Source organism: Panicum virgatum, chromosome 9N (genome assembly GCF_016808335.1).
Source record: "Panicum virgatum strain AP13 chromosome 9N, P.virgatum_v5, whole genome shotgun sequence".
NCBI lineage: Eukaryota > Viridiplantae > Streptophyta > Magnoliopsida > Poales > Poaceae > Panicum > Panicum virgatum.
This window is the reverse complement of record NC_053153.1, coordinates 13,907,930-13,933,926: the sequence shown is the minus strand read 5'-3', so window position 1 is coordinate 13,933,926 and position 25,997 is coordinate 13,907,930. Positions and strand designations below refer to the sequence as shown.

General features: G+C 48.4%; 1 protein-coding gene across 1 annotated transcript; it reads right to left on the bottom strand.

The window, feature by feature from the left end:
• Positions 1–15,180: 15,180 nt before the first annotated feature.
• LOC120690176 (BTB/POZ domain and ankyrin repeat-containing protein NPR3-like) lies at positions 15,181–18,740 on the bottom strand. Its single transcript, XM_039972740.1, has 4 exons — positions 17,696–18,740; positions 16,768–17,533; positions 15,899–16,084; positions 15,181–15,734 (listed from the first exon to the last, which is right to left on the bottom strand). Exons 1-4 carry the CDS (start codon positions 18,224–18,226, stop codon positions 15,457–15,459), a joined length of 1,761 nt encoding a protein of 586 aa, XP_039828674.1. The 5' UTR covers positions 18,227–18,740; the 3' UTR covers positions 15,181–15,456.
• Between the last annotated feature and the right edge of the window lie 7,257 nt (positions 18,741–25,997).

Below are 25,997 nucleotides of genomic sequence, written 5' to 3'. Positions count from 1 at the left end.
GAGTATGGCATCAGATTGACTGCGGCGCCAGTGTCGACCAACCTCCTGTTCACAGGCTTACCGTCGATGAAGCCCTTGAGATACAATCCCTTCAGGTGCTTGAAGCTTTTCTCCTTGGGCTTCTCGAAGATGATCGGCTGTGGGCCGAGATCCAGCTGCGCAATGGCCGATTCTTCCGGTTGGGGTGCCCGAAACTCCGATGGGAGCACGAACACCATGTTCACATCAGCCGATGGCTTCTCATCGGCTTTTGTCTGCTTGGGGCGCCACTCTTTTCTCGGAGGGCGTCTCTCCTCCCTTCGCGGTCACCTGACTTGCTCCACGAGATCCGGACACGCTTTCCTCAGCACGTCGAGGTACTTTGCTTCTGCCTCTTCCAGATTGCGCAAGCGCTGTACTCTGCGCTTCTGCGACCGATTAAGCTCGTCAGGACACCACCGTGGATGATGGTACCTGTCTTCTTCTTCTTCTTGCTCGGAATCACCCCTGGTTGGCCTCCTCACACGGTCATCATGACGTGTTCCGGGCCCTAAGCGCCGGAACACTGATGTCTCGTCCTGCTGGTGTCCACGAGGCCTGCACTCCAAGCAATCATCTATAGTAGGCAATCAGCTCATGCCGGAATTCCAACAGTACCTGAAGAACGGGCAATGCCAGTGGTCGCGTATAGCCTGGCGTCTCCCCAGTGTCCTTCCTGAGCGGTGCTCGTACTCGTCCTCTTCCGATTCGTATCGACGGCGCAACTTGTACTGGTACTGGTATTTTTCCAGAAGCCGATTAGAAGCTAGAAGCTTATTGCGGATGTGTCGTACCTGCTCTTCGGTCACATGCTGCTGTTCCAGTTCGCGCCTATCCTGCGGCCGTTTGCCAGAAGCGGCCTCTCTCCTCTGCTTGTCATGGCAGCGCACGGGCCCCACCATGTTGATCTGGAATGCCAAATCCTGGCCCTTGGATCCGAGATCTAACAGCTCTACCATGTTAGCTTGCGGGAAAGGCTTTGTGTCAACCTTCATCGTGTGTTGAGCCAGGATTAATCGGCCTTGCTCGATAGCCGATTGTATCTGACGACGTAGCTCCTTGCATTCACCCGTGGAATGAGTGAACGAGTGGTGCCATTGGCAGTACAGTCTTCCCTGTAGCTCTTGTGCCGTCGGCAACTTGTGATTCTCTGGGAGCTTCAGCTGTTTTTCTTTGAGGAGCAGATCAAACATCTGCTCTGCCTTGGTCACGTCGAAGTCGAAGCCCTTCAGAAGCCCCTGTTATTTGACCCACTTGCACGGGACAGGGTTTGCCCCCCCGAGTCCACTCTGCCACGGCTACTTCTTGCTCCTCGCCAGAATCATCAGATTCTTCCGCCTGGGCCATGTTTACATGGCGCTTGAACTTTTCCTGGTACAGCTCAGGATGGTAATGTTCGTATGCTGTAAGCTTCTGCACCAAGTGCGCCAGAGATGTGAACTCCAACTGAAAAGCTGCATCCTTGATCGGCTTAGCGAGTCCCAGGACAGCCAGATCGACTGCCTCCTTCTCTGTGATGCGCGACGAGTAGCATCGGTTCTTGACCTCCTTGAAGCGCTGTATGTATTCTGACACAGTCTCTCCTCGCTTCTGCCTGACTTGGGCGAGGTCGGCAATTTCAGCTTCAGCAGCCTCCGAGTGGTACTGGGTATGGAATTGGTCTTCAAACTGCCTCCAAGTTCGAATCGAATCCGGAGCCAGTGATGCATACCATCCAAAAGCTGGGCCTGTAAGGGATTGGCCGAAGAACCGGACCCTCAACAGATCTGACACCGAGATCATCCCAAGCTGCGTTAAGTATCGGCTCACATGCTCGATGGAGCTGGCTCCTTCTGACCCGTTGAACTTGGTGAACTCAGGAAGCTGATACTTGGGTGGCAGTGGGATCAAGTCATAGTCACTTGGATACGGCTTGGAATAGCTGATCGCTTTTCTCTTGGGTAGGATGCCGAACTGGTCTCTCAGTATTGCACTGACCTGCTCCACACTGAGAACTCCTGGGGCCGATGGCTCAGCACTCGGCCCAGTAGCATACTTTGCCAGCCACGCTTGTTTCTCCGCGTCTGCTCCAGAAGCTCCTGGGTTTACCATCTGCATCGAGCGCGCTGGATTGACGCTGTCAGGGATGTAGGCGCACGTGTAGCCGTGAGGGATCTCCTTGGGTGGCTCAGTGAGGAATTGGCCTTCTCCAGGATCACCGCCGATCTTGTGGACGACGTAGATCGGTGAGCTCTGTGGTCTTGGAGCCGCAAATGAGAATGGCAATTGCGGCCTAGAATGCAGTGCAGCTTCCTCTGTGTGACTCCCCAGGGTTGGCCCCGATGGAGAGTACTGGTTCTTGATTATCTCCTGGATGACGCGGTGCGCCATGCGCTCGAGTTCGTTCATCAGGCTCTGAGAGTGCCGATGAAGCGCATGGGCCACCATGTAGTTCATCTCCTGACGCAGGGCTCTGGTGCGCTCTTCTGATGGCACAGACAGATCTACATTGTTGAGAGCGCCTTCTGGTGAGAACCTCTTCCACCTGATGCCATGGTTGCGGGTCTTGTCAAAAGAGCTGATGAGATCGGCTTCCAGCAGAGCTTTGATCTCATCATACTTCTTCTTGTGTTCAGGAGAGAGCTCTTCATATGTGACGGGCTTGGGAGCGGGTTCTTGATCTTGAGCTTCAGTCATTGTTGCAGTGGACGTTGTTGCCGAGAGTTGTCTCCCACCGGGCGTGCCAGAATGTGTTGTCAGTCGAAACCCACCGGCGAGCAGCGACGGGCAACACGAAGAGCTGGGAGGTTGCTGGGGCGCTGGCAGGCACTGCTCCCTCGTCGACGGCCCACAATTCCGTCACGCGCCCGGAGGATGTGTGAAAACCAGGCGTGCCACCTGACCTATACCCGATCAGGAGGGTGCAGACGTGCTCCGAACAGTTTCCTGCATACAAAGACACGTGTAAACATAAGTCCGAGCCGTGGTCGGCTCCCCGGGACGACTCTTGCATCGGCTTTAAAGAGCCGATCGAGTCTCGGTGTCAGATGGGATCTGATTGTATCCAGATATGGTAAATAAAGCAAATAACTATAAAACTGCTTCAATTAAATCTAATTGATCTAATCCATGTAGTAACAGCTTCACTGCTAGATCGGAACATCCTACACGTGACTAGGCCTAGCGAACATAACAGATAACTAAACCACAACCCAAAACAGAGGCCTAAGAACTAGCAAGAGCCGATTCCCGGAACAATCCCTATCTGGGCTAAGATAAAGCATCTATTACACCACCGGATCATCCAATCCGTTTGCAAGGCCTAACCTAGCAGATATTATGCCAACTCTTAAAATAAGAGCAAACCATAACAGATCAGATCTACTAAACATAAAAGAAGCAGGGTGTTGCCTTTACGCAGCTAACTCTATGCAACAAGAGCTAGTATAAGATGATAACATGATCGCGTAAAGACAACATGATATTCGTAGATAATAAGCAACAAAGCATGACAGATCTACTAAAAGCCATGCTACGAACATCAGGATAACTAGTACTACTCGCCATCAAAAACGCTTCAGTACGAGTAATACCAAGGTAAAAGCAAGAACAATGCTGCCCTGATCACGAGAAGCGATCAGGGCAGCATGGCGCTTACTTGGATGAAACCCTAGAATTAGGGGTGGTGGTGCGCCGAGGTTTGTTGTGGTGGAGACACCCGCCGTGTGTAAACGAATGCCGTCATCTTTATTCAATAGCATATGGGTACATATTTATAGTCCGAAGACTTCTTGCCGTGCAAGGCAACCCCTAAACTCTTTCCTAACCAAAGACTAGAGATAAATTATAACTCAATAAGGACTCTAAGATTAGATAATATGATCTGGACTCTTTCCTCCATCGGCCCAGATCTTCATGAAGCTTCCAAATATCAGCCGAAACACGCCGTATAGTTGTGGCAGATTCTGGTCGTCCTATTGTTTCGGCAATTCCCGTCGACTCCTAGCGAATCTGGATGTAATTCCAGTTGTATTGGAAATCTTATCTCCTTAGCTTTCCATGCATATCTAGAACGCCCAAAACGGAGTCCATATGTGGCCTGGGCGTCCATTCTCGTACGACCTCTTCCTGCAGTCCGAACCAGCCTCGCGAATACACTGGGCTTCCACATGGATTAGGCCCGTGACCCCATCTCAGCTTGACCCTTGAGTGCCCAATTATCATTGTATTTGGCCAAACTTATGATATAAGCCTGGCTAAGTGGACTCCTTTACCGTGGGCTTCTTCTGACTTTTGGCCTACCAATCCTGGTCAAATTCTGGCGATAACAACGTCGCACGGCTTTGCGGGCGGCTTTTCGATAGGTGTCCGGAAAGCGAAAATCAGTTGTGGAGATGAACCAAGGGTCCACATCTGGGTAGCGGATGCTCTTCCCGACGAAGATCATCAGGTCGCACCGAAGAGTGCCCTTGGAGTCATACTCCCGGTAGACAAACTCTAGTGGGTCCACAACTCCGATGCGTTCCAGGCTGAGTATCAACAACTTAGGAAGTCCGGGCTCTGCATGACAGATTCCGCCAATCCATCCATTGTCAGCCATCTGGAACAGGGCAAGAACCAGTGGTGAGTGTTTGTGTGAAAAGAAGGATTAAGGAAAGAAAAGTTCTAGAGTCAAAGGGCCAGAAAAAGGGTTTCGCTCCTAAGGTCACGTCCTACGGCCAACCTACGACTCTGATACCACCTGAATCGTTCCCTCATAAGAGAAGACTTAAATGTGTTACAAACATCAGTCCCAGGAGGCTGATGACACATTTATTACATCAGATGGTTCATTACCGTATAACTCTACGCGGTAGTGAGCAGAGAAGCACCACTATCGCGAGGATTACAAACCACACACACGCAACAATATTAAATATAAAAAGAAAGTCATCAGAGTCTTGCGCCATGCGGTATCTCCTGCGGGTGACCCAAATCCACAGGCAAGGTTGGGTGCAGGACGGTACCCCTACTCAACGTCGTCAGGTACAAAGTCTGGATCTTCTTCTGTAAAAATATAGAATGGGGTGAGTACAAACGTACTCAGCAAGTCCAACCACACCCACGGAGGGGGTATAAACAGAGTATAATGCACAGGGTAATTCAAGGATAAGATTAAGGCTTACTTTTGCAGAAAGCAATACTTTATGCAAGGGTTCATTTGAAAGAAAACATTTCCAAAACCAGTTTTCTTGTACCGAGTAACACGAAGGGTTGATCCACACAGGATCCCAGTTTTAAGCTGCTACCGGACTCCTCATCCACCGTAGCACACGGCACAACTGCCGGACACATCTCCAAAACAACTCACGCCAACCAATCCCACCATAAACACTAGTTATGTGACCACACCGTAACTCGCCCAGTACCGTGGGCACGGCTATTCAAATAGATTCTTAACTCTACAGAGGTGTGCAACTTTACCCACAAGCGGGGTACCGCAACACGATCACCTTAGTGTCGGTGCAGATCCCAACAAAGCCATTACCCACCTTAGCTAGACCTGACTAGCCATCACGGGATGCACCAAGGGGTTATCGACCTATCATAGAGGTTCTAACCGGGGCATAAGTCACACAGAGCTAATCCCTTCTCCTTGATCACCCGTTGCTCTCAGCTCTCCTGATGGCTATCAGAATAACTAGTGGGGTTTATGCTAAGACGTTGCCCATTCAACGGTCGAGTGGTTTGCACGATAGTGCAGTTAGGTGAGATGACACACCAACTCGGTCCTTAATTGTGACAAGATGGATATCTCCCTTCCTTGCTCTGCCACACAGGCACGAGCACACCAATCGGCAAATCACACAGAAATGCCATCCATCCCGTCTAAACTCATCTTTCGAAATTTCACATTTTCCCCTTCCCACACACTCACACATTTTCCTTTATAAAACAAATTGTATTGGGTTTAAGATCCTAAGCGTTCTAATAGCGATTAACGTCCAAACGCATTCAGACATTAACCTAGGTGGTCAAGGAATGGTTATAACAAATCAAGGGGTGGCTATCCAACCGTGTTTTCAGCAAGCAAAGCATATGCAATTTTGTAAAATAGGCCAATAGGTTGTGTTTATAAAAACTAGGACAAAACATGCATCAAAGGGCATGATTGAACTTGCCGCCTTCGAAGCCTTCGGGGAAGTCCTGATCAAGGTGCTGTCCTTCGGGCTCGGGATCGCAGAACTGATCCTCGTTCGCTTGCTCACAGTACTGCTCGTCAACGGGCTCTCCTTCGTTCACACCGTGATCTACGACACATACAAACAAAGACACAATCAAGAAAAAGAAATAAAACTTTTATCGTCGAGCTCGAATCGGAAATAATTAAGATATGGAGTTCGGAGTAATATTTTCGGGCGGTTTCCTAATGGCATGGACAAAATTATGCCATGAGAGGCGTGGTAAAGTTTTAGGTAGATCCGAGGTCGTTTGGCGCATGAAATGATAGGTTATATAAAGGTTTAGGGGTTAAATCAGGGTCCAGGGGCCTATTTGTAATTATATTTAAGAAGGCAGGGGCTTGGTTTGTATTTTAGAAACTATTTGGGTTATTCTAAAAAGGGTCAGGGGCTTATTTATAAATATGTTGCATAGTGGAGGGGTTTGTTTGTGAATATCATAAAGGGCAGGGATGTTTTTGCATAAAAGCTAAAGGGTGGAGGGATTCTTTAATAAATATAATAGAAGGGAGGGGGTTATGGGCAAAAGTGCCCTGTCTCCTTCCTCCCCTCGCGTTGAGGAACAGGGGAGGGGGACGGCGCTCGCCGGCGGCGGCCAATCCGGCCATCCAGGGCCATGGCGGCGGCCGGGAGCGAGGGGGAAAGGGGAAGGGAGGTGCATGGGTGTGATTCCCGTCCTCACCTCGGGCTGGGGCGGTGCGCAGAGGCGGGCCGACGGGAGCTGGCGGCGGCGGGTGGAGGAGACTGCGGCGGCGGCGCTGCGGGCAAGGAAAGGAGGCTATGGCCGGCGAGCGGGGTTGTGGTGAGGGGGAGCCGCGCTGGGTGCCATTTTATAGGTGATTTAGGTCGGTGGGGGAGGCCGTGGCGGTGAGGTCGGCCGGCGAGCTCCGCGGGCGGAATTATTGGTGGGTGGCCGCGTTGGGTTGTCGCGGAGCGGCGTGCAGCGGCGAGGGCGTCGAGGCCGCTCACTGTGGCACGTGGAGGGGGAGGCTGGGCGCTGCTACTAGGCGACACACGGCGCGGCGGTGCACGTGGAGCAGCGGCTGGGCGTGCGTGGGCGATTCGGTAGCAAGGGCGAGCGGGATCGGGGCACGGCGAGCGGCGCAAGTACGGCTCGGCGAGCGGCGCGGGCACGCGGGGGTGGCAGCGACGGGTGGCACGGCGTGCGTCGCGAGCACGTGGTGCGCGTGCGCGCGCGCGGGCGCACGGGCAGGCCGAGGTGGCGCGCGTGCACGCGGGCGAGCGGGCACTGCGGTGTGCGCGAGCACGGCGGCCAGGAGCAGGCCGGAGCGGGGAGGGGCGCTCGGGCGGTCGGAGTGCGGTGTGGCTCGGGGGCGTGCGCGCGTGGGCAGGCGGCCACTGGGCGCGCGCGTCCGCGTGGGCCAGGTGCGGCGGCGGGCCGAGCGTGGAGGAGGGGCGGCGCGGCCGGGCATGCGCGACAGGGGAGGAATGGGGCCGGGGCAGGCCGGGCCGAGCTGTGCTCGGGGCAGAGAGAGGGAAGGGAGGAAGGGAAAAAGAAAAAGAAAAAGAAAAATGGAGAAAAGAAAAGAAAATGGGAAAATGGGAAAAAGAAAAAGAAAAGGGGAGAGGAAAAAGAGAAAGGGGGAGATGCGTCGGCGCCGACCGCGGCGATCAGTCGCGCGTGGCCGACCGGCGGTCGAGCGGCGCGGGATGGGACAGCGGCGAGGAAAAAGAGAGAAGTACGGTCAGCGGAAAAAGGGTGGAACGATGAATGAAGTCGGGTGTCGGGACGGCGGAAAGCTCTGGGGAGGAATTAGGGTTTGAGCTAAACGGTGAAAAATAAATTTTGAAAATAACTTAGCGCGTGATTTAATTAGTAAATTTTTTCCGGGATGTCACACAGTCCATACGTTGCAACAACTTATGCTAGAGCGATACCACAACTAAGAAAAATGGAAGCAATGCATGTACAAGTATCGATGTCTGGTAGTTAAACAAATGAGAAAAATGAAGATTCCTCATCCTCCACTGTGTGCCGGCATCACATTGCTACATTGTTTATTTGTTTCTACTTGTACCATCTTACTATTACTAATTGGAGGCTCCTTCGAAGTCTCCACATGAAGTCACCTAGGATCCTATGTGGACACTCTAAAAAAATAGAGAAATTTTATAAATTCTCACAAAAATCAGAAACATCTAGCCATCAATCGGATCTGTTATCTTTCCTTATAAATTACTCACCTCTGTCATTATGAAAATAGACTAAAATAATCTTTTAAACATGTATCTAAATTACCCACAATTGCCATTATAAAAAAATCTAAAGTAACCCCTAATCTTCGTGTAAATTACCCACATATGCCATTATAATACAAATAGCCCCTTAAATTTGCATATAAATTATCCAATTATATCATTATTAGAAGTTAAATTACTCCTAAATCTGAAATTAAATTATATAATTATAATAAAATATTAAAGTATCAATATAAAATCTAAATTACAATTTCTATCATTACTAATATCATTGGTTATAAAAATACTACCCACGATGTGTCACCATATATTTATATATGATGGAAGAGATAAGACTACCAATTCACAAACAGATAGTTCAACTAAATATATATATCGAATACATGTGGAGGTGGGATGCAAAATGAAATCTTTTGTAACTAAATAATGATAAATATATATGTTACGTATGTGTTAGAGTATTTAATTGATGAAAAAGAGCGTGATATACGTAATTATAATTATTGACTTTATTCTTATATTAATTTTAATTAGCTCGTGCGGGAGCACGGGTTGATAGACTAGTGGGACCAACAAATGATGCTTGCCACTGCAGCTGAACAAGAGCGCGATGCCTATTTTGTATAGTAAAGCTCTTGTCATTTTGGGCACCGGCACCACACTGTGGAAGGCCTAAAGGAACTCTGCTATAGTGGTTAGAGCGCCTGCTTTGTCAAAACCGCCATATGAGTTCGAGGTTTTCTAGATTAGAAGTGTCTAGGCTGCTTTTTGCTTAGTGGCAGGGGCGGAGCTATGTTGAGCTTCTTGGATGCTCATGCACTCACACCAAAATAAAAAGTTGAGTGTTAATCAATAAATTTTCACCATGTAAATAAAAGGATAAGCAGCAAATGTATAGTCAGTGCACTCTCCTCTATTCAGCTCTAACTTCGCCCCTGCTTAGTGGAATGCCCGGGAGATGTCTCCCTCCCACCAGTCTATTTTTTGTTTTCCCGATTTTGTAATCTGAGTCCATTCTTATAGCAATCAAATGATTTCTAATTTTCTGCGTAGTAAGAATACTATTTGGAAGAAGGGTGTCATTTTGTGTAAAGGCGAAATCTATAGCACTATTGTTTTCCACCAATTTTATATGAATTAAATTCTTAACTGTTCCATTATTATTCATCATATTGGCCAGATAATCCAACTGGCGAATATACTCGCCATGCACGGCTGCTAGATGGATTGTAAGCCATCTACGTCGATGTTATATTAGTGTAGTTCGCGGTTACTGTCCCAAAATCAGCTCATGACGTGGCAGCATCACCCTGTGATACCAAAGACACCAACTCCTTATTTAGATGCATTCAAAATTCCAAAACTTTACAACATTCTCATCACATCGAATTTTTGAACGAATACATGAAATAATAAATATAGCTAAATAAAATAATTAATTACATAGTTTGTCTATAATTGCGAGATGAATTTTTTGAGTCTAGTTAATCCATTGCGAAATAATAATTATTAAATACAAACGAAAGTGCTACACTGTTTTACCGACAAAACTTTATGCATCTAAATAAGGGCCGAGTACAAGCAGCCAATTGTTTGTGCTTTTTCCGGGGCCCACAGTACTGGTTTGGTTTGGTGGCTCTCGCAGATTTTTTTTTCTTTTCATTTGGTTTTGTTTTCGCGCGAGACCGGTCAGAGGTCGCAAGCAGGATGGGCATCATGGACCCGAGATACGGAGCGAGCATGAACAACAGAGGCGAAGCCAAGCTAAGCCAACCCCATCCCGTCCTCCGGTGGATCAGGTCAGGATACTGGGGTTACGTGGACTCCACGAGAGCACGTCGCGTTCCTGCCTTTCGTTCCGGCAACGACGCTGACCTTCATCAGAACTGAAAAATTTGTGGACAGGTGAAGCTGCTCGCACAGCTGCGAGCTCCGCTAGGTGTGTTTAGTTCCCTCAATTTGAAATTTTGAAAGGAAATCTTTTCACATTTGAAATACTAAACATAGACTAATAATAAAACTAATTTCAGATTTTATCTGTAAATTATGAGGCGAATTTAATGAATCTAATTAATTCATCATTAGCACTGTAACTTTACTGTAACAATTTAGATCTAATCACGACCTAATTTAGTTTATTAGATTCGTCTCGCGATTTACAATTCATTTGTGTAATGCGATTTTTTTCCGACTACATTTAATACACTATGCAGCCGATTTCCAAATTTTTAGAATTTTAAATTTGGCATATAAACAATGCCGGGAAAAAATGTTCCTCTTTTCAGGCGAATAAGGTTGCTTGTTGAGGAGTACACAGACACATTACTACCTTTCCGCAAAAACGTGGGAGAGAGGCAAGCTTGGATTCTACTCCAACGTTTTGCCGAACATACCATCCGCCACGCTTTACGGCAAGTTTCTGATGAACAGAGTCCATAGTAATAGCTCAGCCTAGAAGCTAAGAAATTTTGCAGCATACAGTAATCAGTGTCGGTGTCCCGACCCGGGGGCCTGGATCCCAACTAGTAAATGCTGCGTGTTTCCTCGTCCCAGATGATGATGTAAGAGGCAATCACAGTAACGCACAGTTTATCCTGGTTCCGGCCGCGAGGCCGTACGTCCAGCAAAGGGGGTGTGCGAGGGCACTGTATTATCTTGCACCCGGGGTGCTTGTAGTAGGGGATACAAGCGAGGCGAGAGAGGGAGGAAAGCTCCCAAGTCTCTGCTAGAAGTGGAGTCGGTTGAGATGAGTGCTCAGTAGTGCTGAGAGTTCTCTGAGGGAAAATCAGAGAGCCTGCTTCCAACCTTGGATTGGAGAGAGCGGATCAGCCCCCGCAAAAGGAAGCCCACCCTCTCCTTTTATAGTTGTAAGGAGGGGCGGTGTACATGAGTGTAGGGGCGCGGAAGTCGTCGTTTTCCCCCGAATCGCGGGTACAGTGGTCGAACACTGTAGGAAGTGCACTGTGGGAAGGCGGCGCACGTCGCTGTCACCCTGGATTTCGTCCTTGGTCCCGTGGAGATGGCGGCGGCCGTCCTGCAGTGTCCCGGCGGTAGTAATGGCGAGGGACGGTCCCGGACCCCCTGGTCGGAGTGCGGGCGTGCACACTAGAAGGTCCGGGAGCGTGTGGAAGTCCTGGACCCCACGAGGGGGAGGTCTGGGGTCCCACCCGTACGTGCTGAGTGCCCTTCTTGGAAGGACACGTGATATCATTGGACCCCTTCCCCAGCGGGAGGTGAGTCCGGGTGGTGGGTGTCGGCAGAACAATAACGGGGGCGGCGCCAACTTGCCTTGTGCCGCGTTGAATGCCCACAGTGCTGCTACAGCGACTGGGGTGGCAGAGCGGTGACCGGGGTCAGTGGACGGGACGCCGGTCACATCCACTGCGGGAGTGGCAGTCTGACGCCGCCCGTCCTTTGAGCCGTGGCGGAGTGGCTGGCCTTTAATGCATTCGTACGGCGGTCGGTTGGGCGGCGGGGCTGTTTGTCCCTTGTGCCGAGAGACGGCCTCGAGCGAGGCGGAGATTGGCCACCCGCTCGAGGGCAGGTCCGCTGTCCTCGAGCGAGGCGGAGATGCGTTTGCGTGGTCGAGGGTCCCGGAGGAGCCCTCGAGCTAGGCGGAGATGAGTGACCCGCTCGAGGGTAGATCCGCTACCCTCGAGCGAGGCGGAGATTGTTCGGTGGGCCTGAGAGGGGTGCGAATGGGCCACATGCTGGGCTTCTTTGAATCCTTTCCTTTTTTCCGGATTTGGAAGGAGGCCGGGGGCCTTCGTGGGCCCAGTTGCCTTAACATGTGTTTGTGTTTTCGAAAGTGGTCTTAATACCCCAATTAGGGTGTCCCTAATTGTGGCACCCGACAATCAGACAATGCTCATGCTTGGTCAAATCGTCTGGCAAGTTTGTAGGACCAATCAATCTATGGACAAAGTAAATATTACTAAACTTAACAAATCAAATTTTTATTATAGATAGATCATATTTGAATTGTTTTAACCAACAATAAGACATAATTTACGATAATGAATAGGGTAATATATGGTAAAAAATGGTATAATCTTTAAGTAAGGATACAACGACATGCAAATTTTTAATTTTCAATACTAGCCGCGCAAATGCTCGGACTATACGCCTAGTTCTGTAGAAAAGTAGTACGAAATCCTTCTTACAAAGGGCCATCGCATCTGTTCAGTGTAATGGCGTCTCGAAATTCCATCTCTACCCTTGGGGCTGAATGACAGGCTTCCAAGGAAAATAGTAGTGGTTCTCAACATCAATTAGTAAAATTCCAAAAAAAACATTAATTAATAATACCATAAATAGTTATATTATCATCCGTCCACGGGAGGGAGCGAGCAAGCGCATGTGACCGCCGACGACTCCAGTCCAGCCTACGCAACCCACGAGGAGTCTCGGCTAGGTTAGCTTGGCTAGTAGTGGGCGCCGAGTGCTCGTGTGGTACGGGCACCAGCCACCAGCCACCTGCTGTCGCCGTCGTCGACGTCGTCCTCCTCCTCGGAGCTGGTCCTCGGCTGGACTGGACATCTGCGATTCTGCAGCTGCAGACAGGCACACACGGGCGTTGCTGTGTCTCCTGCAACTCTGCAGCTGCAGCATAAACAAGAGAAGATGCTGCGGCCACGCGCATAAACAAACTGCCCAATGCGGCAATGCCTACCTTGTCCTGCAGCGATCAGCCTGTCCGCCCCGTCCAGCAGGGCGGCGAACATGCCGGGGAACAAGGTAGTAACAGCTCATGCAGTCATGCTGATAGAGAGGAGAGAGCTGAATGCAGCAAAAAAAATAGCGAGGGGGGGGGGGGGGGGGGGGGGGGGACAATCCGAGGTTTTCAGTTAACAGAGAGCACTACAGCAGAGTTTCAGTGCCACAAAGCCACAAAGGGAGCGTTTCCCTGTATTATGACTCGTATAAATCTACGGTCATACAGTGTTCCTTCTTCTAGGCGTGCTGAGGACATGAAGTTGATTGCTCGCCTTTCCTCATCAGCACTCATGGATAAAGATAACACAAGTTTAAAGAGAGCGACCAGCGGCATTGTTTAGTGGGCGGTCAAGGAGCAGGTGGTTCCTTCAAAGCAATAAAAGAAAAGAAAAGGGCGAAAGGCAGAGCAACCAGGCCCTGTATTTGCTTCTTCGAAACTCGGCTTCTCCCTTTCTCCGATGACATCCAAGCCCTCACCGTCACCGGTAGAATTTGGTTTCCGGTCGCATTCGGTTATAGGCGAAGGTACTATTTTCAACTGCATCATCATCAAACAGCACCCTCGCCGCCGGCCATCTGGATCAGCAGCTCCGGTCTGCTTTGCCGATGACGACGGTGCCACGGCGCCGGACGTCGAGACGGTCCAGCTCCCGTTGTCTGCGGACGGGGCCTTCGCTCAGCCGCTCAGGTGTACAGCAGGTTCGTCGGCGCAACTGCAGAGACTGCTGTCCGCGGATTCTATCACCGTCGACACCAATCTCACGGGTGCTAGAAGACAGTAGTGGCTGTGTTTAGATCCATAATATGGTGGTAAAAAGGGTCACATATGATACTGTAGTATATTGTAGCATTTTTCGTTTGTTTGTGGTAATTATTGTCCTATCATGACCTAACTAGGCTTAAAAGATTCGTCTCGTCGTGTACATCAAAACTATACAATTAATTTTTTATTTACTTATATTTAATACTCTATGCATAGGGCAAAAGATTTGATGTGATAGGTGAATAGTGAAGTTTGGAGAGAGAAATTTTGAAACTAAACACAGTGAGTGAAAAGATTGACTGTATCTTCAAGATTTTGGGTTTGAATAAGTGGACGATATTTCTAATGCTACACCTTGCTTTGCTTTTACATTGAAAATGTGGCATCAGGAGTCATGGCTCTGATTTTCCTTTCTTTTATTTTGAAAACACCCAGGAGCACTGGGCAGTCATGTAAGAGGTTGGGTGCCCACGCTAATCGGACTTAACGCAGACTAGGTTGCCCGAGCAGTCTCGGGACGCGCCTACCGAGCAAACTTACGCACACAAGGGCGGAGCCAGGAATTTATTTTTTTATTATCAGGAGAGGCAACCATATTAATTTATAAAAAAAATTAATCAAAATTCAAATGTGCAATGCCCCTGCCCGCCCCCTTGTCTACGCGCGCACACACCCACACGTGCACACCACTTGCTCGGTGCCAGTGCGACACTCGCGTTGCTGCCGATGGGAATTAACGCGGGTGGGCGCGCTCGCACACCTGGCGAGCGTGCCACTCGAGCTACGGCTCGTTAGCCTGATTTTCCTTTCTGGGAGAGACTCAGAGAGCATCAAACCACTGCACTTGTACCACAAAAAGTTTGGTTTCTGGTCCCGAGCTTTTAACAAAGAGCACATCTTGGCCTAACCTAACACAGCTGAAGCATCCTACTTTCAGTGACATCTTCGTACAATGACACTCCGATAGAGAGAATGCACCTGCAGAATTCCTACATAATGGTAACAGGATGGCTTCACAAGTCCTGTGCAAAAGAACCATGCAGTGAAACCCTTTCTACTAACTGGCACGGCCATTTTGCCTCCAAAGACACTAGCAACCGACAAAGTGATTCTTTCAGGTCAACCACTGAAAGACGCATTTCCAATTTCCTTTGTTTAGTTTACTGCAATTATCTTGTGTTTGGTATATCGACACTCTTCTTTAAAGCGGTATGCATCTTTCTGTATATCCACAGGAGTACAACTATTTTCTATAAGGACGCAGATATTAACACCACTCCATTTCCCAGCCAAAACGAAGTTTTTACATGCAAAACAATTATAGTGGCTGCAAAACTGACAGTCAGTACTTGGAAATTATCTAACGAAACATCATTATATGTCAAAGGCTCAAAGCTCGGCAGCTCCAGAAAATTTCTCGTCAAGCTGGGTCGAATTGCTTCACTGTGCTACACGTTGTCAAAAACAGCCTACAAGCCCTTGTTCCCCACTTTGAGAAAAGTCATGTGTTTACAACAGAGTGCACTTAAACTACTGATATCACCGTGATTGCTTTGATTTCCGATTGGATTGTCTACCTCTCCCTTCATACCTCACAGACGAAGATGAGGATGCTGACGAAGCTATGGCTGCAACCGCCGCCTTATCTTTTGTGAAGGCCTTACGCACGTCCTCTTTGAGTTCAGAGAAGCGCATCCGCTTGACTTGCTGGTCCTCTGGAGTGCCAGTTTCAAGGAAGATCAGGTCGGTGGATTCTTCGTTGAGAAATTTGTCAAGAACGTCCGAACAATGTGGGAAGTATCGTCTTCCTAGTTCCACTGGACAAATAAGAAACAGCTCATTAGAAATGATAGCATACTACACCAAGTACCTTGAAAGATTCAGTACGGAGCAATTTTCTTTTTGAACAAACCGTACTGAGCAATTTTAGCATACATAAATGCTTGTATTTCAAATGAGGCAACCGTAGCTAGTGCTGCACCTGTCTTTGTTAAGGCATCAAGGCGTTCACGTAACCTCCTGTTTTGCATCGTGGGGGTCTCATTCAGATCAACCTCCTTCAGTTTACTGAAATTTGTGATGCCAGCAAACTCTTCAGTTGAATCAGCTTGTGCGATGCGCATGACAAGCTTGGCCTCAGAAGGGAAGAATATCCTTGCAAAGGCAACTGCATAAACAAGAAAGTAGACTTCAGCAGTGATTCTCAGAATAATATGCTTTAGTTTAAACCTGGAAAGAAACAAAATAACAGCACATGCACAGGGATAAGAGCGTACCTAACCCTTTTTTTTTGTCTTAAAAGGAAACAAGTACACAACAATTAATATTTGACACGTACATTAATACGTTATTTGAAGGACAGAAGCAATTGAATTTCTGCAAAGAAAGCCTTGTGTGAATGTTGCAAACTAAGCCAGTGAGACTAGTGAGAATGTTGCAAACCAAGCCATTGACACCATATACTTCTCAATCTAAGAGAAGGCAAACACGCACGCAGATTCTCAACACACCAACTGACGAAGCATCGCCCCAGTGGCACAAAATGAACTAAATTCACTAGAGAATAGACATTGATCAAACCTTAGACTAGTTCATGCAGACAAGACTAATGGCAAAACGATAAAAGAAAGGTAAATATCCCCTCCAGTCTAAAATAAACAGTACCATTTTACTTGTTTGAAAACAACAGTACCATTTTATGAAGCTGTTTTTTATTTGCTAATAAAAGTACTTATGATTTGTCATGGGCAATTAGTTCCGCCCCATCTGATTGCTTGTTCGTGGAGTTAGAGAGGTAGGAAGGCATAGTATTAACCAACATATAATTAAGACAAGGGATTATAAGCAAACCTCTGTTTTCCAAATTTATGAGCCTCATGTGAAAATTATCAACCAACAAAGGTGTGGCAATCGACTCCTCTATTGAGATTGGGTCCAAAATGATGGATTTCCTCTTAAGTTCTTGCTCCAATATGTCGATACACAAGTAAGGCTTGCTTTTCTCCTCGTATGTCTCCAACTTCCTGTTGCAGTCTTTCTCTCTTGTTAGTCTCTTGCAGATAGTAAGAGCATCACGCCCATCCGGCGTCCTCTCCAGCACAGAGGCTCCCCTCTCCACAAGGGAAAGAATGATGTCCGGTTCTCTCCTCATGCAAGCTATGTGCAGCGGTGTATACCCACTGCTATTCTTCAGATTCACATTGGCAGAATTTAGTTTCAGCAATTCCGCAAACACTTTAGGCTCACAGTAGGCTGCAGCGTAGTGTAGAGCGAATGCATCATCCAAGGTGACTGCAGACTCCTTTAACAGCAAGACAACAAGGTCAACATCGTCAGAATCCAAGGCCTTGAGGATGTTTCTAACCCTCTTCTCATGCTCAGGGTCCTCAATGGCGTTCTCTGATTCATCCTGAAATGCACTCTGGCGGATTTGCTTGATCTTGCAGTATATATCATCTGGAAGCTCCTTCTCCAGGTACCCGCTATCGAGAGTGGAGAATGCAATCCTCTGAATACACTGATTGAGCAGGTCCTGAAGCTTGCAGGTGGAAGAAACATGAACAATCGGCACCACATCTTCTTCCAGAGCTGTGCTAACAAAGTCAGAGAGATGGCGCTGCAACACAAGATCAATGGTTGGAATTGCAATTTTCGTATCAGCCAGGAAGTAGGAAGGACAAGAAAAAATGACTCCATATCACTGCATCAATTATGGAGTGTCTGGTAATCTGGTTACACATTTTGCAGGTAAACTTTCTTTAGTGAGTGGCCAGTATACCTGGAAGAGGGAAATAAGCTCGGAGATCTGGAAGCCAGAAGCGGCGTATATGGACTGGACGACAAAGTCAATCGCCGGGCGGCACGCCGCGTGGCCGCACGCTTCGTCCATGCAGGCGGTGACCTCCTGCGGCGGCGACTTGAGGCGGCCGGTGTAGAGGTACCCGAGCACGGGCACGAGGGCGTCCCGGCCGATGTGGCGGCCGCCGGGGACCAGGCCGTCGAGCTCGAGCCGGGGCCTCTCGCCAACGGCGGCGGGGGGCGGGAGGGAGGCGAAGTGGTCGAGGAAGAAGGCGCTCCTGGCGGCGAGGATGCAGCGGTGGACGCCGACGGCGGCGGCGCCCTTCCCCGCGGCGAGCGCGATCTCGGCGTCGGCGCAGTCGAGGAAGGCCGGGTCGAGGAGGCGCTCGAGGTTGTCGCTGAGGCGACCCAACCTGACGGCCTCGAGCTCCGCCGGCGTGGCCCGCGGCGGCGGCGGCGGGGACTGGGGCGACGAGGACGGGGACGAGAAGCTAATGGTGGAGGTCTCCATGGGGCGAGGGCGGCGGCTAGAAGAAGGTTCTAGAAGCCTCCGCGTGAGCTACTAGCGGGATTTGGGAGGCCTGAAAGATCGAAGCTTCCCCTCCTGCTCCCAAGATTTCGTGGCTCGGGGATACATCCGATCCGAGTCCGGAAAGAGCGAATTCGCCAAGGCGCCGCGCGGGGACGGATGCTACTGAACCAAGCGGGAATTCGCAGGTTCAAGATGGAACGGGCAAAGCACAGCTCCAGCGAACAGAAGCAGCTCGGGGAAAGATTTCCTCCCGAAATCAAGCTCGAACTGTCAGAACGCCCGAGAGGTTCCGCGACAGAGGATGCAGCAGAGGGGTAGCAGAAAGCCCAAGCTCCCGCCCGCGGATTGAGGAGCAAGCACAGAGCGAGCAACGAGCTGCCGCCGCAGCCCGAGACTGGGAGTGGGGAAGCAGCAAGCAAGCGAGGAGCGAGCACGGCAAAGCGGAGGCAAACAAACGCGGCCGGAACCAGAAGCGTGTCCCCTCTCCTACAATTATCTGTGGGGAAACTTGGCGCGTTTTGTTTTATCCTTTCGCGGACGGCGGAGGAGAAGCACGTGCGCGATTTTCCAGTGGCGGGGTGCCGGGGTGGGACGGTGAAGTAATCAAGCCGCGGGCGTGACCGGGCGCGCGACGTCACGGCGGTGACGTCACGCCCCGGCGGGCGCGGGAGAAAAGTCGTGGTCTCGTGGCGCCCCCGGCCGTAGGAGACGGAGCGGAGGGCGGAGAACGGGCCGGGAGAAGGGGTGGGAGTGGGAGATGCCGACGAGGCCAGGGTTGACCGTTGACAACGAGTGGGGGCCCAGCGAGCAGTGGCAGGTGCGGGACGGACGGGTGTGAACTGCCGACTGCGAACGCATCTGTGTGGGCGGCGGTGGTGGATGTCTGGTCTGGTCGGCGGCGAGGCGAGGCGACGACCTTGACTGACATGACAGTGTAATTTGCTGGGGGTGAAGACGCTCTCTTGCGCGCGCACGAAAATAACTCTAGGTAGGGTATTTTCCAATTGAAAAAAGAAATGACAACTTGCCCTGTGATACCGAGTGCGTGCGTGACCTAGAACTGCGATGAGCCGAGCAGATTCAGTAGAGGCGAAACGGGAACATCGCCCTTGGATTGGTGGAGCCGCCAAGACAACAGCAGCCATCAGCCAAGGAACCACACCACACCATACAAATTCTCGCAAAAAGGGAAGGGCCCCCGGCCGGCCTAACTCCAGCGAGCATCGTCTCGTATGGCGCCGCTCCATGCCCTTTTTTGCTTTTGTGGGCTCGTGGTGACGGGTCGACCTCGATCCTTTTACGGCAGCCATCCGTCCGTCCAGTCAGGTCCAGTGAGGCAAAACGATGGCACGCTGCGCTGCCTCGCCGGCCGCCCAGTCACTCTCCCTCCAGCAGTGCAAGAGGTGTTGCATCACGTGCCGAATAACATAGAGTACCTTTTCTTCTCGGCCGCGGCGCTAGTCGCTACAAAGGGGCCTGGGGCGGCTGACCGGTGGGGGAGCTTCTCGGATCCTGCGGTCGTGCCGCCCGGGCCTGTCTTTGCCTCTATCTCGGATTCTCGATGCAACTACCGCCACTGCTCTTCCAGATGGAGCGAGGTCACGAGAGCTGGCCATGGGAGGCGGACAGCGCGTGGACCTCAGCTCAGCTCCCATCGCAGCGCTTCCCTCCCTCTTCTCCTCCTTCCGACACGGGCAAGAAAAATGAGACTTGATTGTCGTGCGACACACGGATTTTTTTTATTTTTTTATTTTTATTAATTCCGATTTTAGCAAAAATAAATACTTAAAAATTTTACAAATCTATACCCCTCCCGCCAGCGCCAGTTCATCCAGCGCCGAGCAGACCTACCGCCAATTTTCACATGGCATTAGCAGATTCAGTTGGCCATTTTTTTTTCACTGAGACATCTTTAAATGATAAAATGGTAAGCTACAACTACAAGTTCTTATCAAGCTCTACAACTTTTATATAAGTTTTATCTCCATCAAAGGTCAGATGCAAAATTACGATTTTGTTCATAAATATCCTGCAAAAGATAGGCATTACAGCCTTTTTGATCGGGCTGTAAGGCGCTTGGGACCTACCCTGATAACTTTTTACCATTTGAACTGGCTATAGCTATTTCAATTGGAGGTGGATTTGATTCTCTGATAATATCGACATGTCAACCGGCAGGACCGCAGGAGGCATACAGATTTGTAAAATCTTTTTATCGGACATGTATTTTTGCTGAAAACGAAATTTAAAAATGTAAAAGAATCGACACACGGCCAGGTTTGTCCATCTGTCCGGCCCGTTGCTTGCTGGAGGAGCATCGCGGCTACAAGCGGAGCCCGGCCCGTTGCTTGCTGGAGGAGCATCGCGGCTACAAGCGGAGCGATGAATGGCGGTTTTTTCTTTTTTATATTTTTAAAAAATAAAAATTTCAAAAATATATGTCCGTTTTGAAATATTTCAAAAATACCCCCGATCGCTCCCCATAGGGCGACAGGTTCTAAGTGTAATTTTTTCTTCAAATTTGCAACGAGATCCCTGGAAAAAAGGGGGTCTGTCGCCCCCCCAACGGGCGACAGGGGGCCTGTCGCCCCCCTCCCCCTCGGGCGACCACTGGGCCCCGCCCACGGGCGCGGCAGGGGGGCCTGTCGCCCCCTCCCCCGGGCGACAGGGGGGCCTATCGCCCCCCCTCGGAAGACCGGGGTACACCCCCTTATATAAGGATCCGACCCCCATTCTCTCATCATTTGATCCCGAAAATTCCACCAAAAATCTAGAAAAAAAGAGAGGGGTGAGGAGAAGGGAAGCGGTGAAGCCCTGACGGATTCAACACTTGTGATCTGCAGGTTAGTACATTTAGTTTATATATTTTTTCATTTAAGTACTACGCATTTAAGTAGGAGTAATTTAAGTAGGGGTGAGTAATTTAATTTAATTAGTGCTATAGTAGAACCATTTAAGGAGGAGTTTAATGATACTTTAGTTTGTAGTTACGTAGTAGTAAATTAGTTTAGAAAATTAGTACTACGCATATATTATTACAATTGCAGTACTATTAGAGACGTGTTTATAAATTAATTATGATTTAGAATAGAATTTGGCATATGCAGTATAGAATTTGAGTGTCATTACGTAGTTATGAATACTTATACGTTGTAGTTGAATTTCATACTTAGTTTTTACGGATTATTGAATAAGGTAGTGAAGTAAAGAGTATAACTCGATAAGTATTATGTGATATACAGATATGTCGAGCAAGATGCAGTTTCAAGTATTTTATGGTGACTACAATGTTTTGTATGGACCAAATGGAGTAGATCTTTCTGCCTTTAAGTGCACATCTAGCGCCATAGATAAACCTCTGGAAAGGAGTTTTGGTTTCATATGTAAATGGCTGCAGCGTGGGTTCCGTGTTGATCCGTTGACACATGTGATCACCATCCAGTTTCTTGTTAATTAGGAGGTAGAAAGTGATTCATGAGAATTGATGATGATACACAGCACTGATGACTGGCAGAAGTACATGCAAGCAGCTCTAGAGCGTGGGTGGCCTCTGCCCATTCTTGTTCAAATCCGGGAGAAGACATAAAATGAAATCCAACATTGTGCAGATCAAGGAACTCCGAGTATTCGAAGAGAGACCAATTATGTTGAGCAAGATGAGTCAGAAGAGACAGAGAACCAAAACATGGGACCACAGGGCCTTGCTGATGAGGGAGAGAGGATACATAACATTGTGGACGAGATGGAGGCAGAAGACCAAACCGCAATAGAGATGGAAGAATATGAGGGCTCATCTGATGACGAGCAGTACTCATTGCCAAAAGAGTGGAAGGAGCATGGTTTTGGCAGTCATGTCGCAGAAGACGCACGAAATCAGGAGTGGGAGTACAGAGGGAATGAGGTAGTGCAAGGTGCAACATATCCAAACATTGAAGCCGTAAAAGATGCTGTGAGACTATGGGCAATATAATTGAAACGAGAATTCAGAGTCGTAAAGTCTGGCAGTAAAGAATATGAGGTGAAGTGTGTGAATGATGGATGTCCATGGCGAGTACATGCATTCAAGGGAAAATGGAAGTCGAACTGGAAATGTTCCATTGTGACAGAGCACACTTGTTTGCTGTCAGAAGTTCTTCCCTCGCATCGCAATATATCATGCGACTTTGTTGTAAAGCAAATGTATGGGTTTATTATGGACAACCTAAATTATGAGCAAAAAATGATTGTTCGATACATTGAGCAGACTTACCAGTACACCATTAGTTATTTGAAGGCATGGCGGGCTAAACAAAGGGTGTTCGAGATGCGGTTCAGCACATACGAGGCATCATATGATAACCTATCTCGTATGTTATCACAGGTTGTTACTAGAAATCCTGGAAGCTTTTATGACACATACCTCGTACCAGCCGTGACTAGGGGGTAAAGAATTATGCAACGAGCCTTCTTTTGCATAGGTGCTTGTGTTAGAGCATTTCAGTATTGTCTTCCGGTGATCTGCATTGATGGCACATTTTTGACTGGAAGGTATAAAGGTCAGATAATCACCGCAATCGGGGTAGATTGCAACAACCAAATAGTTCCGCTCGTATTTGCATTTGTTGAGAATGAGAACTTAGACAGTTGGTATTGGTTGCTTGAACGAGTGAATGTTCATGTTGTTGCTGCACGTCCATATGTGTGCCTTATTAGTGAGAGGCATGTAGGTCTGCTGCAATCAATACTGAAATTGCAACGTGGAACTGCGACAACGCCTCCATTGTGGCCCGATGTCCAAAACAGGTGGTGCATTAGGCATATGGGTGCAAACTTCTATGACCACTTCAAGAACAAAGATATTAAGAACCTGTTTAAGAGGTTGTGCACCCAAAATCAACAGAGAAAATTCAATGCATTATGACAGATGCTTGATCAGTTGACTGCAGAGCTAGTGAAGGTAAGGGCATCAGGAGCAGGCACGAGTCAGGCTGCAGAGGCTAGGGATTCAATTGAGAAGCCATTTTCACACTGGATTCGAGGTGCACCTAAGGAGAAATGTTCATTCCTTTATGATACCAACGGAATACGGTATGGTATTTAGACAACGAACCATGCAGAGTGTTTCAATATGGTTATGCGTTCTTGTCGTGCCTTTCCTCTTGTGGGAATTGTTGAGTTCATCATGTATGGGTGCATGAAGTATTTCAAAGAGCGTTACACGGCTGCAAGCATAAACATCAGCAACCCCCAAATTCAGTTTTGCACAAGAGTGACACAATATATGCAAGAGAAGATTGAAAAAGCCAAACTGCACCGCGTCATATCGACAAGTACAATGGAGCATAGATTTGAGGTTCTATGCAAGGATAGAACTGGTCGTGGTATCCGTAGAGATAGGGTGGTACAGGAGAGTTTGATTACAGTAGATGGCAAAGCCTTCTGCTCCTGCATGAAGCCTAAGTTATTGCATTTGCCATGCTCTCATCTCATTGCGGCATGTGCAGAGTCTGGGTTGCAGCCAGGAGTATTTGTTTCACCTTACTTCAGCAAGGAAGCAGCTGTATCCACCTGGGGACATGAGGTATACGGGATTGGAATAGTGGGGCCTTTCATTCAGGATAATGAGAATAAGATGTGCGCCTATAAATACTCCGAAGTTTGTGAACTCCCAGCAGCACTTAAACACCAAAGCTCATTGTATACCCAATGTCTGGAGGTGGGTCTAGCGGGAAGAATTACTACGGTTTTGGGAAAGGAAAAGGGGGAAGAAAGGGAGACCCCATAATATGGGAGGGGCCTCTTGGACCTGATTCCTTTCCGTAACCAGTGTTTGAGTTTCTGCCACAGCACAAGAGTGAATTTACCAATGAAACTCCTCTTCGACAATACGATAACCGTGGCCAAAATGCAGACATGGTGAGGACTGCTTAGTGCAGATGTGCACCGACGGGATGGATGGCAGTCGTCGTTTCTTTAAATGTCCACACGCATGGGTAATACTCGGTTGTTTCATTTCTTTATCTTCAATGAGACACCTTACATGAAATTTATTTTGCAGTCTTCCGATGCTCCAGAAAACTGTGGTTTTACTAGGTGGGTCGATACTGCACCAATTGATTCTGTTCAGGAGTTCATCGAGTACCTCCAGATAAAGACCTTTGATCTGGAATGCAAGGTGAACCATTATGAGGAAGTGAGCGAGGGTAACAAAGACGACGAAGTTGATGATACCAGCAATGCTGCCGGTTCACAGGATGAACCATGAACTATTCCTTACTGCAACTGCCCTTGTCACAAGAAGAAGGGCCCTGCGCCTCCGGCACCACCGCCTGCACCACTTGCAATGGGTGGATACTGCGGAGAAGGCTCAACACAGTTTCCTACGTGGGGGTACGGCTACTAGAACTACCCTAGTGCTAGTGACATGCTGCATCTTTGTGTTTGTTCTGTTTTTTTAATTACCTAAGGCATGTTAGGTTAGTCCGGAATCTGTTTACCGTAGTTTGCAACGGGTTCTGCTATGCCACTGCATATGTGATGTGTGTTTCATTATCGTTGTATTATGATGTAAAATTTGATGGTTCACATTATGTAATGCATTTCTTAGTTCTTTTTTCTTAGCGTTATATTAATTAAATGTGTGCTTTTTAGTATTCTAGTGACATGAAAAGCTCCGAGGGCCATGTCCGTGCCTAGCAGAGGGCTAAGAGGGTCCGACGCCCTAGGGGTGGTTAGATATATCTGATGTTTGAATCTCTAATGTTTATTTGTAATGAGATAGTTGTGGACCGCTTATTTATACACTTCAACGTTCGCCTCTGATCACTCTCGTATTTTCCATTACATACAATAGATGATATGTTTATACTTCGATGCTCCATTACGACTAAGTACGATTCAAACTCGACATTAAGTACATGTCCAGTGAATGCATGTTAGATACGAGACATACATACAACCATAATACAACATTAACAATAATAAATGCGAATACATTTTAAACCGATGAACATCATATGTTATAGATCATGGAATGAAATCATCTAGGTCGTCATCCCAGTTGACAGATGGTGGTGCTGCAGGTGGTGTAGTATGGCTCGACGAACCTCTTGGCTTTCCCTTTCTCTCTTTTCTGGATCCACGTTCATGTACAGGGGGAGGAACATCATGTGTTGGAGGCCATGGTTTGGGGGGCATGATGTCATCCATGTCGTCATCCCAGTTAACACAAGTTTGTGCTGCAGGTGGTGCAACATGACTTGACGAACCTCTTGCCTTTCCCTTTGTCTCTTTTCTGATTCTAGGTTCATATAAAGGGGGATGAACATCATGTGTTGGAGGCCATGGTTTGGGGGGCATGAAGTCATCCATGTCGTCATCCCAGTTAACACAAGTTGGTGGTTGAGGTGCTGAAGCATGACTTGACGAACCTCCGGGCATCTGTTCTTGCGCAGGCCAAGTACTATCACCCGAAGATCTTATCCACCTCATTCGTCTAGTTTGCGGCATAAGTCCACCGAAGATATATACCAATTTACGGAAATTTGGTATCGTTTTGTTAATCAACTCCGTGTCCTCGGGGTAATCCTAGCATATAATTAAAAAACAATGTTATTGTTTCGTAAATATGGATTCGAAATGACGGACGGGATTACAACTGAATGAGAGTTACCTTAATGTGCATCTCATACACCTCTGACCACATCCATATCTTACATGAACTTTGTAAGAATCCAATGATATTAGGATGATTCGCTAGTTCACATACTCT

What these genes read in the sequence shown, in the direction of transcription:
- LOC120690176 (XM_039972740.1), bottom strand. Translation starts at nt 18,226, where the DNA reads ATGGAGACCTCCACCATTAGCTTCTCGTCCCCGTCCTCGTCGCCCCAG. An exon ending in CATAAATTTGGAAAACAGAG is followed by an intron (nt 16,085 to 16,767) that starts GTTTGCTTATAA and finishes TTGTTTATGCAG; the next exon opens with TTGCCTTTGCAAGGATATTC. An exon ending in TGATGCCTTAACAAAGACAG is followed by an intron (nt 15,735 to 15,898) that starts GTGCAGCACTAG and finishes TTATTTGTCCAG; the next exon opens with TGGAACTAGGAAGACGATAC.